Here is a 17,846-nt window from a genome sequence, read left to right on the forward strand (position 1 = left end):
TGGACGATTGTTATTTATTTATTGGGCATGGGGATGGTGTACTTTGTACCGCTACTTTTTTGATACCATTTTAAAAATATATGACTGGCATAAATCCCTATTATATGAAATTCTTCCACACACACATCCTCCAGCAACCACATTTTCCTTCTCGCTCATTGGCGTACTAGTATCTTTGATCTTTAAACTCGTATAACAGCTTGGTAATGGCTACGTGGTTAAGGTGGATGGTTTTCGACCTCAGGGTCTTGATTTGGAGCCCCTTCTAGCTGTTGAATTAATACCGGGTGCGGTTAACTCAGCCTATCATCCTTCCGAGGACAGTGAAATGAGAACCAGTGTACTCGGTTAACAAGTAAAAAAGACATAAGATATCACAGCCCCCATTGTTTTATCATTTTGCTTTATGGAGTTAAAGGACTAGCCCATATTTATGTACAACCAAAATGGCTGCCAGTCTATCACTCGGCCATATTTGATCACATCGCAAAATACAGTGCGTGACACATATTCCATCATGTACTGAGCTTGTGCCAAGTTTGAACAAAATCAGACCATGTAGGTATGAGAAATGGTTGGGGACACATTTATGGAACAAAATTGCCACATGTCGGTCATCTTGGATCTGATTTCTAAAAAAAAATAACATTCATTTGAAAGCCATAATTCGTTATCTGCGTGCCAAGTTTGAACAACATTGGTAAAAGCATGTCTGAGAAATGGTTGAGGACGTGTTCAATATCGGGGTTATTTTTACAACTAAAATGTCTGCAAGTCGGCTATCTTGGATCTGATGTTGAAGCAAAATCATGTGCATATGTTTGCCATCATGTGTTGTCCGTGCGAAATACGAATAAAATCAGTCCATGCATGTCCGAGATGTGGTTGCGGACCCTCGCATGCCCGCATTAATTCATGCGAAAATCAAGACCAAATCCAGAAGCGTCCGTTTCGGACAAAGTCCAACGGGGACAAATTATCTATTTTGTTGTCGTGTAGAGATGAAACGGACTGTGGAAAATGGATCACAAATCAGTGGGGACTGCTTGGCTTAAGTAAATCTGAACAAACACTGTTTAAATATATATATATATATATATATATATATATATATATATATATATATATATATATATATATATATATATATATATATATATATACACAAGCATTAATAGCCCCAAATGTGCTCAGAGAGTTGTGCTCTTCACAGAGAGTTGTGCTCAGATGCTACACACTACCATGGAAAGATATATTGCTGATCCTGATGTACCATACTCTTCCAGAGCGTCGATGATGCTGAAACAGCTTCTTGGCAAGGTTATTCTTGGTCGTTTGCCATTGCTTTTCGAGCATTCTTTGGGGCATGAATTTGTAAATTGTTAGTCGTGCTGCTGGTAGCTTGCTTACTCTTTATGAATGACACCATGGGATCTTTAACGTCCACAAACTAATACTGGCAGACTGGACGCCAAGTTCTAACATCCATCTGAGGGACGGCACACTCAGTGATAAATCACCCTCCCTGTAAAACACCAGGATGGCAGTTTTCAGCTGGGCCGAGATTCAAACCCAGGTTAGACAGCTCATTGTTCGTATCTTTTTGGCATTGTGCCAGCACATTGTTGCTGTACAATCAAAGTTAAATTATTGAACAGCAACATTCGGTCAAAGGTCCATTCAAATCGATCAAAATACCTTTCAGGCAAAGGTCCACTGAACCCTGTTAAACCAACCGCAGGAACGCTTTTCAGCTAAATATTGTTCTTTTTAAATTTGATGTTATGTGATTAAATTACTGAGGGAGCTATTCATGTAATCAACATTCATCTTCTTTTTTGTTCACCCTCAATGTGAGTGCTGTTTAAAAGTCCCCAAATTACAAACATAAACTTTGAATTAACTCGTCGGTTTATCTGAGGTTATTTAAAGATTGTCCCGGTTGTTGCCAAATCTGAATCAATGTGACATTGATGCCAAGTGGTGTGTTTATCTCCCATATTTTAGAATTTCCAATTCACCCCTTTTTTCTAATTTGTGTTGAAACACCCCAATCTCTATTAATTTATTTTTACTGCGCAGGATTTATATTGTTGCTCTTCCCTGAGACTGAGAATAATGTAAAAATATGAAAATAGGATCACTGGACCTGTAGCTTATCTGGGCCCTGGCCTAATTTTGTGACCCAAATTTGGTAGTATTCTTACTGGTGTGTCTGCAGAAGAAGATTTTTGAAGGAATTTACTTAGTCAGCCATTTTGACACACCTCCGTTCACGTGATCCCATTGACTTCCACAATATAATTGACATCCCTACCCGAGCCAAATGTTGCAACCCAGATTTGGTGGCATTCTGATTGGTGGGTCTGAAGAAGAAGATATTGGAAAGAATTTGCGTGACTGCCATTTTGACACACTTATGGTCATGTGATCAGCATGGACTCTGCAATTTAACATCAGGACCCTATCCTAATGTTGAAAACCGAAACTTGGTAGCATTCTGACTGGTGGGTCTGCAGAAGAAGATTTTTGAACGAATTTACTCAGTCAGCCATTTTAACACACCTCCGGTCATGTGATTGGCATGCCTGCCGCAATTTCACATCCCAACCCTGGCCTAATGTTGCAACCAAAATTTGGTGACATTCTAAATGGTGGGTCTGGAGAAGAATATTTTTGAAGAAATTTACTAAGTCGGCCATTTTGACCTACTTTAAGTCATGTGACAGGAACAAGCTTTGCAATTCCTGTGATGTGGATTTTTTAAACCCACTTTGTTGTGATCGTTGTCCTCCTGAAGGATTCTAACTGGTCGATTGTGGAATCCTATTTGACTTCAGACAGAGTTTAACGTTTGTCCGATTTGATTATAAAACCCTACAAAAAACCCTATCGACACTGATAAAACTGATGTCCACACAAGTCCTTCCTTGGGAAACAATTTATTTCCTAATTATACACCATACACTTCTCACCTTTGTACAATGAACTTAAGAATCCCCATTTGATTGCAATATTATTTGGTTCTATTTCATTTATTCTTATTTTAGTTAACAGTTCGACCAACCCGATTCAATTCACTTCTACATTACATCAGAGAGTTTTATTCTAACTTGGTACTTGGTCAGTTCCAAGGAGTACGAGCCACTGAGAAACTATACTTCCTCACGTGCTCGTACTAAGAAAATGTGCCTTTCAAAACATTTTATACTTCCATGAGAGAGAGGTTGGGGGATATTCACCCAGACTGTAGACGTGTCTTTTAGACATAAAGCCACTTCGTACATTTTCTAAGCAAAGGTTCATTTATCAGCTCGGTCACTCTGCTCCAGAACAACACATTTCTTATCATTTAGGGCAAAAGTCTTTTGGCCAGAAATGACAGCCAATTCAATTTGCAGCATAAAAGTTACATTTCTGAAACTCCATTTGTTACAATTTAAAATACATTAACATAAATTTTTCCACCACAGTCCCCCGTTTTTTTTTTTAAGGAAAATTTGAATAATTTTTCTTACACATGATTACCATGTCCCATTCCTGAAGGAGAAGAGATTTCCATTATTCAAGTTCAATCAACAATGGCAGCGTGTGCTCATATCAGAAAATGAGTGAGTTTCCATTTAATATATGGCCTGTTCATCAGCATGTGTCACACATTGAAAACATGCTACCCGAAGTCAGAAGATATACAGGTCAGGGTGTGGATAGAGCGGCACCCAACAGGAAACACAATCGAAGCACTCCTTGAGCTGAGGAGAAGGTAGATGTGGGCAAGTATAAGTTTGGGCCAGACACTGGGTTGAAGGAGCGCAGTGTGGAATTCCAGGCCTGTCGTACATTGAAGCAACCACAGCAAGTTCACGATGTATTTGCAGAGCGGCAATCGAGAGTGTGGCTGAGAACATTCCTCCATGCAGGCACCACACAAAGCCGACGTTAAGACTTTGCTCAACCTTCTCCTCAGTGGGTTTTTTCTTTCTTTTCCCACATTGGTCCATCTTATCTCCTCAGGAAGGTGAGGCATAATCATGTGTTGAATGCTCAATCACCCAAATCTGGGTTCTCCCATCGTCCAATCTTTGTGTGGAATTTCATTCCAAAGTTCATTTAGATGAAATCGTACATTGCTTCAAAGACTGCTTTCAACACTCCGAAACAAACAAAGCATCAATTAAACACCAATCAATAAACGTCATGGGCACATGTACAAGACTAACATGGGTACTACAAGACTAACAAAGATTGTTATGGAAGCATTTAACTTGCATTATATGTCATATCAATATTTTAATCCCTTTCCTTGTTATTTCCCAAAACAACATGCTAAAATATACAGAAATCCCAGTTGTACGTATACTCAAAACATCCATCTCATTTGCTATTTCCATCGACATTTTAAATCTCTGACATTTCTCCATCTATCCACTTCTCTCTCACCAAAACAGCAAACATGCTGCCATTTTTCCAATTCACATACACAAACGATCTATCACTTCCTCCGACCTTCTCAATTACGAATCCATTTTCTTTTATCAAAACAAATAAATCATTTTAAACAGTTGTTCAAAAATTGTCAAATCACTTGTCAAATCTGTTATCAGGCGAATATCATTTATATTGCAGCTCAAACACTCTGTCTAAACATGCAGCTTTACCCTCCACAATCTTTATCCCAGTCTTGGAAAAGCATCTTAAACTTCAGACTAATAAACATCCAAACTCTCTTAAACAACTTTTTGGTCAAAACAAAATATTTCCTTTTAAAATCCATAAATGAAAAATTTAATCTTCAGCATCTATCCAATTAAATCATGAATTTACCTTGACTGAATCGATTAAATGGTTACACTGGGTTGTTTGCCATTGCCTTCCCAGCACAAGTTCAGGTAACCTCAACATTCGCAGACGAATAAAACAATATTTCAACGTCCATCCGAGGGAATCATCTATTATCTGTGAATTGCCCCACGTGCTAAACATCATCAAATCATTAAAATCATTCCAAATCACGTTTCTACATTTAAATCACATGCAGTATATCCACATTCACAATTGTTATTTCACAATTTATTCAAAATCCCGATGGTTGTAAAATAAAACTTCAACACTTTTTCCTAAATGGACTTCACTTTAAACAGATTCAGTCCAGAGGGTGCGCCACAAACACCAAGGAACGAGGAACAGGAAGTTCTCTCCACATCCAGTGGGAAGAAAAAGGAAAAAAAACTCTGACAGGCAAAACCCACAGTTTAGCATTACTCTGTCATGGCTTCAACACATACACTAGACAGCATTGCATCTCATAGACTCGCGTGTGATCACGTGACAAATACCAATCACATTTCTATCTCATCCTCTTGAATCTGCATATGAATCGAATTTCACACCTAAAGCAAAGGCTCGAACAAAGACTCAGTGTAAAAGAGAGTCCACCCCCCCACAGATCGAGTGGAGGGGGTCTCACACAGTGTAGTTTGCGACCTTCGCGTGGAAATACAACGCCAAGAATGTATAATATGCCATTTCAAACAGACCCACAGCTCAACTCAGCACGAGTTAAAATATCGTCAAAATCCCAACAGAACACGTTTCATTGCAGTGAATATTGGAATCGCACAAGTTTCATTTTTTTTTTTTTACTCAGGAACAAATCACCCACCATGCTATCAGCTGGTTAATCATCTCTTGCACTCTACAAAACGTTTCGTGCAAATCATTGCATTTACAAATCTGTAAAACCTCCACACAATATAATATAACAACCTCACTGCCAACAAACTTCCAGTGAGTTCAATGAACAAAAAGTAACTCTTAAAACTCTTACAAACAGGTAACTTACAATGTTTATCTATTTTAACCCTATCTCGGCGTCTCAGCCGTGTACTCGGCGTCTCTCTCACAGCCGGTCCGTATCAATGCAAACATGTGGCATGTCGCTTCATCCTGCCTATTTAATTACACATCTGGCTCCTCAACGAGCCTCTTCTTGTCATCTGACTCCTCTTCTTCTCCAGCACTTTTCTAAAACAACTACAGTACTTATTGTTTACTTTAAAACCGACTCTCTCTGCCAGATCCTCTTCCTTCTCTCAATAAAATTATCTGACAATGAACTTTTCTTTGTTCGAAATACGTTACCTGCTGAGAGCGCTCTCCCTTACCTTCGCTCAAGCACTTGTCGTTCCTCCAGGCACTGCCTCCGGCAGATTAAGCACCTCCGTTCACGAGCACCGCACCAACGTCGGTTCGAATCCGAGTCACGGCACCAACTGATGTGGATTTTTTAAACCCACTTTGTTGTGATCGTTGTCCTCCTGAAGGATTCTAACTGGTCGATTGTGGAATCCTATTTGACTTCAGACAGAGTTTAACGTTTGTCCGATTTGATTATAAAACCCTACAAAAAACCCTATCGACACTGATAAAACTGATGTCCACACAAGTCCTTCCTTGTGAAACAATTTATTTCCTAATTATACACCATACACTTCTCACCTTTGTACAATGAACTTAAGAATCCCCATTTGATTGCAATATTATTTGGTTCTATTTCATTTATTCTTATTTTAGTTAACAGTTAGACCAACCCGATTCAATTCACTTCTACATTACATCAGAGAGTTTTATTCTAACTTGGTACTTGGTCAGTTCCAAGGAGTACGAGCCACTGAGAAACTATACTTCCTCACGTGCTCGTACTAAGAAAATGTGCCTTTCAAAACATTTTATACTTCCATGAGAGAGAGGTTGGGGGATATTCACCCAGACTGTAGACATGTCTTTTAGACATAAAGCCACTTCGTACATTTTCTAAGCAAAGGTTAATTTATCAGCTCGGTCACTCTGCTCCAGAACAACACATTTCTTATCATTTAGGGCAAAAGTCTTTTGGCCAGAAATGACAGCCAATTCAATTTGCAGCATAAAAGTTACATTTCTGAAACTCCATTTGTTACAATTTAAAATACATTAATATAAATTTTTACCCCCACACCTGTTAACAGTCACGAGAGGAATGTTGCTGCCAAATTTCAGCTTGGATTGGCCCAGCGGGTTGGAAAAAAAAGCCCAGCGAAAAAGTAGATGGATGGACAGACAGTGCACAATGACAATAACTTATCTGGAATGTAAATTCCAGATAAGCTAAAAATGACAGCATTATCGAATCGAAGTTCCATCTAGAGGTCCTCAAGGACTTATCCAGGGTTACTTGCACACAATATCGACAGACCAACATTATATCACAAGTAACATTTTCACTTATTTTCCTGTTTGCAGCACAAAGAGGATCCACTTCATTTTTGTTGGCTACTGAAAAAAGTGATTCGCAGTGGGAAGAACTGTTCTTTGGAGGAGTTTCTGGAAACAGAACGATTTTCAAGAAAGTTAATATCACAGTGTGAATGGCTCTTCGGTCAAGGTTTTCTAAGTTCCGGAGGACTTGGTACCTCTCTGGTAAAGGACAATTTTATCGTTTATCTTTTTACTGTTGGGAAATTATTGACAAAGAATTCAGGAGGGTGTTGAAGAAATTACATAATTGGAGTTTGTTTTATGTGCACAGAAGATGCTGTCCCTGCTGAATCTCCAGCCAGGAGAGAAGGTTTTGGACGTAGGCTGTGGGACTGGTGGTGCAGCATTTTACATGGCTAAGGTAATGTTACCCTGCTATTAGTGAATGAAGAACTTTTTATTTCTCTGTGTGAAATGTATAAATAACTTTTGTTTGCAGTTTTTAAAGCATTTTGTACATTTATTTTGGATGAGTGAATAAATATGATTTATACCACAAGGTCGCTGCTTGTACAAGCTTTTGGTTTTGAATGATCCTGCCCCAGGTCTCAAAGTATCCGTGTGTGTGTGTGTGTGTGTGTGTGTGTGTGTGTGTGTGTGTGTGTGTGTGTGTGTGTGTGTGTGTGTGTGTGTGTGTATGTGTGTGTATACATATATACACAGCTTTCTTATTGTGGAATGGTGTCCTCCCAGAGAATGTGGAATGGTGTCCTCCCAGAGTGGGCTCAAATTATCGACCTTCATTTTGTTCAGGGGTCATGATTCATGGACCAAGCTATGAAGGTTTTTTCTCACAGTTTTGTGCCGAGAACTCTCTTCAGGATGTCACTTAGCTCCAGAGAGCTTCCAACTGTTTGTTTGTCATCATATTACCAGGGAGGGTTTTTCACTCACCTCGAACATCCTTCCAGGCAGCTTATGAGAAGGGGTGTCATCAGGCCATCCGCCCATCCATCCATCCATCCTTCTGTCGACAAATACTTGCAAAGTCTTCTCTGAAATGACTCATCGAATTTCAATGAAACTTTACCACCACCTTCATCACCCGTGATGTACCAAACTTTATTCATGGCATTAAAAAAACCTGGGATCTGAGGGGGTCTATGGAGGGAGTTTACGGTGGAGGGGGGGGGTTGCCCCCACACCAAAAGAGGTATTTGATATCTTCTCAAAAATTGCACACACACACAATTCCGATGAAACTTGATCATCACCTTCAAAGATTGTTCACACCATTATAAAAAAATCGGTGTCGAGGAGGGTCGACTGTGGGAGGAGGGTTGCCCCCCAAAATATGCATTTGCTTTTTTCTCAGAAGCTCCACACACAATTTTGATGAAACTTGACCACTATCTTCACCACCCGAGATGTACTAAAGTTTGTTCACGACATTAAAAAAGATTGGGGTCTATGGTCTTCTATGAGGAGTTCCCCCCAAAATATTGTTGCGGTTCTACAAAGCCGCATGCCTCCAGAGCAATGGCACCCAACATACAGTGATTCCCAGGCAGTTATTTCACCCGTCTTCGCGCAGTTAGACCTTCCACTCATGTCTAGTGGGTTAACAGGATGAAGTGTGTTGCATGGGTGTCATCGCTAGGTCTATTGACTATATCTCTATCTTCTATTCTGATTTCTATTCCAACCCTTTCCTTTTAGCCACGTTTCAAATCAAGCAAACAAGCACAGACGCCATGCAAAATGTGATTGAATGAGCGCACTACGATGCCTCCCGTAGCTTGCAACTAACAAAAGCACAATCGATACTGCACAGCACACGCATCACGGATCATTATTTCATTCAAATAATCGCGTCAATTTCTAACTGGCATCTCAAGTTGCTCACCCCTCGTTAACCAAAACCTCACTACTTCACCCGCAAATGCTTCCCTCACATGGGAAAAATATTCCCGCACCCACTCGTACCTCTGCATCACTACAATTCGCCACTATATGGAGGAGTACTGCACACTCAGACTGTCTTCCGACCGTGCAAAGCAGGGCCGAGCAACGGATGTTAATAGCTCGACCACATCTCGACAGGGATGTCCTGGATGAGCACGCGGGATTGATATAACCCTCATCCAGTCACCAGAACATGGCAAGATGGGCGGTGAGGAGCGGTCACGGGAAGGGCGATCCGGGAGTTTAGTACGGGGCCCGGGTGTGCATTTTGGCTCATGAGAGGGGGCCCGTGGGTGGCGGGTATGCCATACTTTTCAGCAGTCAGACTGCACTCAGAGGATGTTTGGGGCCACGGTACCGGCTCATACCCTATGTTGAGTCAGGAGCTCCAGGCCGTGTTGAGCCGCTTGGGCAAATGAGACCATTTCCAGTCACAGGAGCCTGGCAGGGCGTGGCTACGGTTGCTGTTGCCCAATAGAGAAGTGGGATTCAGGTCACAGCACATCGCTTTCGGGTCGTCACCCCACCCTTCATGCAGGTCTTATAAAGGGTGGAGCACAGAGCTGCTCGCTCTCTGCTTCGCCCTCTTCTTATCTGCTCCTCTCAGCTCAGCATTGGGTGCTCCTCGTTGCCTCTACCCTTCACTGGTTCTTCATTTATGGTTGGTGTGCGACTGTGAGACGTTCTTCTTGAGGACTAGTGTGGCGCGAACGGTGCCACGAGCCCTGACAGAGTGATTAAACTGGAGATAACGCACAAACACTTGAGGTGGGAATACTCAAACGGAGCGTCCCACTGAGGTACATGCTACACTAACAGACCTATGTACAACTCGTTTAAGGAACTTTCATCTCACGCATCTTCTCTCCTCTCTATTTCCTCCCCTCCATCTCGTCCCCTTTGGACGCACAAAAGAGCATCATTACTGACTCACAATCCCATTTTCCTCTGGCATGACACTGCACCCCCCATGTTTCACCACACGACACCTCCCACTCCCACACCTTAGACACCAGTAGTCCTCCCTCCGACCTTTCCCTACGCATACTGGGTTGCGTTTGTCTGCCAATCGCACCAGGTATTGCGAGGCAATTTATCCTCATTTGATGTCTTTCTTTCTCGACTATATCTAATCTTTATCAGGTTTGTGTGCGTGTGTGTGCATGTGAGTGTATGTGATGGTGCCTGTCGTAGCTTAAGTTAAGATTGCAGAGGTGATAACGGGATAAGTCTGCTCTGTGTCTGCTTTTGTAAATTGATTGCCTTTTGCCGCACTCCACAAATTCCTTGCCGTCCTCTGCTGTACATACGATTAAACGCAAAATACTGTGCCGCATAACTTTCGTCACGTGATTGTAAATATATGCTTCGTTTTCGTCTTTTCCTTCATTTGTCCAGCATGGTTCATATTATGGCTTAGCAGGGACATTGTTCCCCAACAATCTATTTTCTAGCCAGTATGTACTTGGAAGTTACGCTCGGCTGCATCTGCTCCGGTAAGGTGATCTGGTTTGAGAACTAGACGTACCAAGGGCATGTCCCCCGGTAATTAAACCCCATGACTTTTAGGTAAACAGTATCAGACGGAGGCCCCTAAGTCACGTGGTCAAGCTATTTGCGTTCACAGTCGATTCGCGACCTGCTGCGTCACAAAGTTATTCATTTGCGATGGCTTGCGATTCTGGAGAGTCTGCTGGGAACCCAAGGTAGATTCCCCCCTTGTGGTCTTCTCGCCCCCGACCCCAGGTCCGCAACAACATGTATTTGCTTTCTTTTCTGAAACCACACACAATTTTGATGAAACTTGACCACTATCTTCACCACCCGTGATGCACCAAAGTTTGTTCATGGCATAAAAAAAAAATCTAACAGTATTTTCTTTCTTCCCAGTTACATATTTTGTGGGTTATGCATGCCTAAGAGTAGTTCCCTGATTTTCTTATCCAGCCGCTACCAGGTAAGGCCTTAGTCACATTTGCTAAAGCGGCCGTGGGGTCTCCAAAATCTACGGCCACTAACAATTATACGGCGGCCGCAGTATTTCCACGGTCACACAATGTAGCGGTCACATATGTTTTTATTTTTCGGGGAGCCACACGTCGTATTTAGAAATTGTGGAGACAGAAAACGTGGGGTTGCTGTACGGTCTTTGATTTGATGTCGCACGGTGACCTGAAGGGTGCCCTGCGACGGCCATATAATTTTCAAGGCAGATGCAAGGTAGCCTCAACGTGCCCGCAAGGTGACCGCAAGGGGGCCCTAAGGCGAACGTGCGGCCAGATGGACGGTAACGAATGGGTTAATTTTTATTTTTATTTTTTTACCAGGTTTTTTTTTCGGCTTGTCGAATTGCTACCGCGAACGTAGAAATGAAAAAAGTTATAACTCCGCGTTATAATTCCACAGCGACCCCTGCGGCCTGCAAAAGATAGCCAAACGGCGTAGCGCCACCCTGAGGCCACCGCAGAAACTCTGCGGCCGCCACACTTTTCTCTCAATTCAGAGGGCGTACAGCCGCCGTATCCTCGGCGTAGAGCAAATGTGACTTAGGCCTAAGCACCCAGGGCTATTGTCCCTATGTTTAATATCTCTGTGAGGTTCTTCATCATAATTCCTATTGCCCCAACTATCACTGGAACAACTTTGGCATTCTTCATTTTCCAGGATCTTTCCACTTCATTCTTGAGGCCTTGGTATTTGGTCATTTTCTTGATTCTTGCATCGTTTAGTCCAAAATCACTGCCATTAACACCTCAAATAGCAATGCCTTCTTCTCTTTTTTGTACCTAAGTATGATATCTGGACATAACACTTTGTTTTCGATGTTCAGGCTCGAGGGGATCATGAGGTTGTACGTGAGCAGTAGGTACGTACATGTGTTCAGCGATTGCTTTTGGTTCATGTTAGTAGGGAAAGAATACTGGTTCTGGCTCACTTTTCCCCATGTAAATGAATGGGGGATTTTCAGCCATGAAATTTTTCTTTTTTTCCCCTAAAAAAATAAATCCCCTTTTTAGCCCAAGGTATATTTATTTGTCTCCCCTTTTAACCTGGAGCCTGGTGTTGGCTTAGTGGTTAGGGTGGCGGCTTGGGATCCCAGGGTCCTGAGTTCAAGCCCCGTTGGCTGCTGAATTAACACTAGGGGGTTGACTCAGCCTGCCATCCTTCCGAGGTCGGTGAAATGAGTGCCATTGTACTGGTCCCGGTGTATGCCCCGGTTAGAATAGGTGTACCATATCCCTGTGTGTCGTAAGAGGCGACCAGGGTTGGCGTCAGGAAGGGCATCCGGCCATAAATCATTGCCTCAAGAAAAAGCCAAACCCCTGCACAGCAGGGAAAAATGGCTGTAAAAACGGTAATTTTTTTTATTTCCCCTTTTAACCTAGGGGCTCTCTATTCAAATAGCCCATACAACAAGATAAAGATTTGTTAAAGGTGATTCTAAAGAAATATCTGAAACGTCGAAGCCTCGGGGCACTCTCTATTCAAATAACCCATACAACAAGATAAAGATTTGTTAAAGGTGATTCTAAAGAAATATCTGAAATGTCTAAGCCCCGGGACACTCTTTATCAAATAACCCATACAACAAGATAAAGATTTGTTAAAGGTGATTCTAAAGAAATATCTGAAACGTCTAAGCCTCGGGGCACTCTTTATCAAATAACCAATGCATATTGTTTAGCTCACTCATTGAACCTATAAACATTTGTTCATTCTCAAATTCCTTCAATAGTTTAATTTTCTTTGCACAATAATCCCCATCTAAAATATTGAAAAACAAAACATTTGAATCTTTATATTTTTTAAGATACCCCTTTTGTGCCATTACGAAATGATAAACTTCTCTTAATGATCTCATCTGACCACCTCCTGAGTTGCATATCATTTTGATATTGTAGTAAATTATTTTTCCATTGTTCAATTGATAACCATCAAATTTTTCAGTCCATTCAAACATATTTATTATTTTCTTTACATCCTCTAACTTATTGGTTTTTTAATTGATTCGCATATTTGTTTTATTTACCTTTGTTTTAGATATTTTTTCAATAAGACGTATTGATATTTTTCACATTCATTATGTTTTCCATTTATATACCAAGACTGAGATTTTCTCCACTCTTTAGTTTGATTAATACTTGGTTCGGCCATTTATATATTGTGAAAAACGTGGCGGAAGCCCTTAAAAACCCTAACCCATCTTCCCATCGTTAAAACTTGTGTCCATATGGAACACAATCTATTCTATTCACTCTATCATACAATACCCATATGGAACACAATCTATTTTATACACTCTATCATACAATATCCATATGGAACACAATCTATTCCATTATCTAAAATAAATCTCTTATCAGCAAAGGCTCCTAATGCCTTCTTATTTACTTCTTCACTATATATCTTATGTTTATAACTTCTTATTGTATTCATTTTCCTTTATTCTTCTTTCTTATTCATCAAACAATTATAATAATTTCTAAAAGTTATTGATTTCTTTATTACATATTTCTTTATTCCCTTTAACCTTTTATCAATCTGATCACCATACTTATAAGCATCTGCCTTTGCTCTCAATCCAATAAACTCACTCATTACTTTTCCACCCAACTCATCCTTAAACTTGCCAATAACCTTTTCATTCTTTTTTGAAAATAACTCACTCTTCTTACTAAAATTACTTGTATCATATACTCCAATGTTTTTCTTCATATCTTTATAAACATCAGTAGGGTGAATATACTGGTTCTAGCTCACTTTTCCCCATGTAAATGAATGGGGGATTTTCAGCGATTCCCTTTTTTTTTTCCCCTAAAAATAAACCCCCTTTTATCCGTTTTTCCCTGCTGTGCAGGGGTTTGGCTTTTTGTGAGGCAATGTTTTATGGTCGGATGCCCTTCCTGGACGCCTCTTACAACACAGGGATATGGTACACCTATTCTAACCGGGGCATACACCGGGACCAGTATACTGGTCCCGGTACTCATTTCGCCGACCTCGGAAGGATGACAGGCTGAGTCAACCCCCTGGTGTTAATTCAGCAGCTGAGCGGGATTCGAACTCGGGACACTGGGATCCCAAGCCGCCACCCTAACCACTAGGCCAACACCAGGCTTTGTATATATATATATATATATATATATATATATATATATATATATATATATATATATATATATATATATATATATATATATATATATATATATATATATATATATATATATATATATATATATATATATATATATATATATATATAACCAGGCTATCCCAAGGTATATGTATTTGTCTCCCCTTTTAACCTGGAGGTTGATCAGCTCACTCATTGAACCTATAAAGATTTGTTCATTCTCAAATTCCTTCAATAGTTTAATTTTCTTTGCACAATAATCCCCATCTAAAATATTGACAAACAAAACATTTGAATCTTTATATTTTTTAAGATACCCCTTTTGTGCCATTACGAAATGATAAACTTCTCTTAATGCTCTTGTTTGACCACCTCCTGAGCCACATATCATTTTGAGATTATAGTAAATTGTTTTTTCATTGTTCAATTGATAACCATCAAAGTTTTCAGTCCATTCAAGGATATTCATTTTTTTCTTTACATCCTCTAACTTACTAGTTTTTAAATTGATTCGCTTATTTGTTTTATTTACCTTTGTTTTAGTTATTTTTTCAATAAGACTTAGTTGATATTTTTCACATTCATTATGTTTTCCATTTATATACCAAGACTGAGATTTTCTCCACTCTTTAGTTTGATTAATACTTGGTTTAACCATTTATATATTGCGAAAAAACGCGGCGGTAGCCCTTAAAAAACCCTAACCCATCTTCCCATCGTTAAAACACAATCTATTCTATTCACTCTATCATACAATATCCATATGGAACACAATCTATTCCATTATCTAAAATAAATCTCTTATCATCAAAGGCTGCTAATGTCTTTTTATTTACTTCTTCACTATATATGTTATGATTATAACTTCTTATTGTATTCATTTTCCTATATTCTTCTTTCTTATTCATCAAACAATTATAATAATTTCTAAAAGTTATTGATTTCTTTATTACATATTTCTTTATTCCTTTTAACCTCTTATCAATCTGATCACCATACTTATAAGCATATGCCTTTGCTCTCAATCCAATAAACTCACTCAGTACTTTTCCACCCAACTCATGCTTAAACTTACCAATAACCTTTTCATTCTTTTTGGAAAATAACTCACTCTTCTTGCTGAAATTACTTGTATCATATACTCCAATATTTTTCTTCATATCTTCATAAACATCATCAGTTTTTATATCTAGGATAAAACTATCAGTGTCCATATACAACAATGAAACATTTTCACCATACTCTTTCTTTAAGTCATTATACAAATAATCATACATCAATATCTTTGATAAATCAAGAACTGCTGTTCCAATATAAATTGGTTTATCCATTACAATACTTTCCTTTTTCATATGAATTGCAGAAAAGTTCTCTGAAAAAAACCTCTTCTCTCTCAAAACTTGGTTTATTTATCAATCTCGAAGCTTCTTTCCAAGATGTTGCGAATCTAATGTTTTGCCTGTTTCTAACATTTTCCATAGTCTTTCCAAATACAGCATTATTCATTAATTTATAAAAATCCCCTTCAAATTTTACTTTTGTATTTGCTCTCATATCTGTATTGAATTGAATATACTTTTTCACCCAAGGACTTTGTTTAAATTTTAAAACTCTATGAATTTTAGCTACTCTCAATCCTTCTCTCAAAAACTGTTTTAAGCTTCTCTGATGCAAAACATATCCCTCTTTATCATAGAATGTTGTTAATAACTTTTCTGTTGATTTACCTTTAATATTAAAACTTTTATGATAATCACTGAACCATTCTTTCTTTGGGGTTTCTTTCTCACATGCAAAAGGAAGGTCTTTATGCTTATTATGAAGATCACTCGGGTACTTCAAATCAACTTCAAAATAATAACCTTCTTCTTTGTCATTCAATTTCTCTTGAGAAGAAATAACAATATTCATCAAAGCCTTTTCATAATCCATTTCTTCCACCCACTCTAATTTACCATAAGGCAGATATTGAGACATTGCCCATCCATACAAATTATTAGCATCAAAGTACATCAAATAATTACATCAAATAATCTTTTTCACTCTCATAATTTGGAAGATATTTATTATTTGCTTTAGCATATCTTTTTGAACATACTTGTGATATTCCACCTCTCTTAGACTTCTCAATCATCAAAAGCATATCTACATCACTGACTAAATCTATATCTTGTTTTGTCATTTTCAACATTGCACTCCAAGCTAAACCAGGAGCTGTGAAATAGTGGGCAGGGTCTAATCCATAACAATTTTTATTATGACAGAGTGATCTAAAAGCTTCAAACACATCAGCTAACAATAAAACATCTGTTTTTAGATATAAATCATGATATTCTCCAAGGTTCTTTATCTTAAATTTTTTCCATATTTCTTGTGCGTGTTTATATTCCTTGTCACTTATCTCTTCTTCATAAAGGTTATTATAGAAACTTTCTTTTGATGGAAGTTGTGTTTCTTTAAATCTCATAAATGAATCCATATAATCATAAGGATAAATTCCCTTACTTGTAAGAATTTTCTCTTTACTTTGAATTTCATTCCTTGTTTGAATTTCCTCTCTCGTAAGAATTCCTTCTTTAAACAGAATTTCATCTTTAATCAGAATTTCCTCTTTAGTTAGAATTTCATTCATTGTTCGAATTTTCTTTATAATTAGAAATTCATCTTCAGTTAGAATTTCTTCATTAATTAGAGTTTCCTCTTTACTTTGAATTCTCTCTTTAATCTGAATTTCCTCTTTAGTGAGAATTTCCTCTTTTGGAAAGAATGAATTAAGATTTGGAAAAGAGTCCGTGGAGCTTAGATTTGATGCGAGGTAGGCTAGTGGTGTTCCCATAAACTTGTAAGAATCAAGAAACCGAATACGAGTTATAGGTTTTGTGAATATCATTTTTGTAAATGAAATATACTTTTGACTTGTGTTTGTTATGGCAGAAATATTCCCTGGTGTTTTTGAAAGTTCATTTATAAATAGATGTGTATCATAGTTGGTGCTGTTGTGAAGAAAGACTGGAATAAAAGAAGGTAATTTATAATTAAGATTACAACAGGAATGAGCGGGACCTCTATATTTACCAGTAAGATGACAATGATCCCTAACTTTAGACTCCTTAATTTCCCCCTCACAAATATGACAGATATTGTTCTTTCTAAATTCTAATTTTTCTTCTTTGGTTAATTTCATCGGTTCATTTGTTTCTTTCATTAATTTAGTGAGTCTTATACAATCCTTTTCTAATCGTTTTACAAACTCTTGTGAAGCTTTTTTTCCACGATAATGTTCAAGTTTGTTATACTTTTCTCCAACAGATGATTAGATAAAATAACAGAAACCACAAGGAATATGTTTTTGATATTTATTTGTATATTATTCTTTTGGATTAGGAGAAGCAGTATTAATCTTTTTAAGGATACACTCAAAATCAGCGTATATCACAAATGGGTGCATGATAGATTTATTATAATCTTCAAAAGAAATCTTTTCACCAGGTTTAGGCATTGTAATTAC

General features: G+C 38.6%; 1 protein-coding gene across 10 annotated transcripts in view; it reads left to right on the plus strand.

Moving 5' to 3' along the window:
* LOC147022705 (uncharacterized) overlaps nucleotides 1-17,846 on the plus strand; it is a 204,790-nt gene that overhangs the window by 97,924 nt on the left and 89,020 nt on the right. For 8 of the 10 annotated variants that reach the window (XM_085887487.1, XM_085887492.1, XM_085887486.1 and 5 more), the window contains 2 exons: nucleotides 7,282-7,458; nucleotides 7,568-7,657. In XM_085887487.1, the coding sequence (XP_085743613.1) occupies nucleotides 7,282-7,458; nucleotides 7,568-7,657 (267 nt within the window). Of the gene's footprint in view, nucleotides 1-1,213; nucleotides 1,321-7,281; nucleotides 7,459-7,567; nucleotides 7,658-17,846 lie in introns of all 10 variants that reach the window. The other 2 variants (XM_085887496.1, XM_085887490.1) reach the window with 2 other exon arrangements.

The sequence above is a fragment of the Eptatretus burgeri genome, chromosome 7, assembly GCF_056783735.1.
Source record: "Eptatretus burgeri isolate ZD-2024b chromosome 7, Ebu_testis_v1, whole genome shotgun sequence".
In the NCBI taxonomy this organism is placed as follows: Eukaryota; Metazoa; Chordata; class Myxini; order Myxiniformes; family Myxinidae; genus Eptatretus; species Eptatretus burgeri.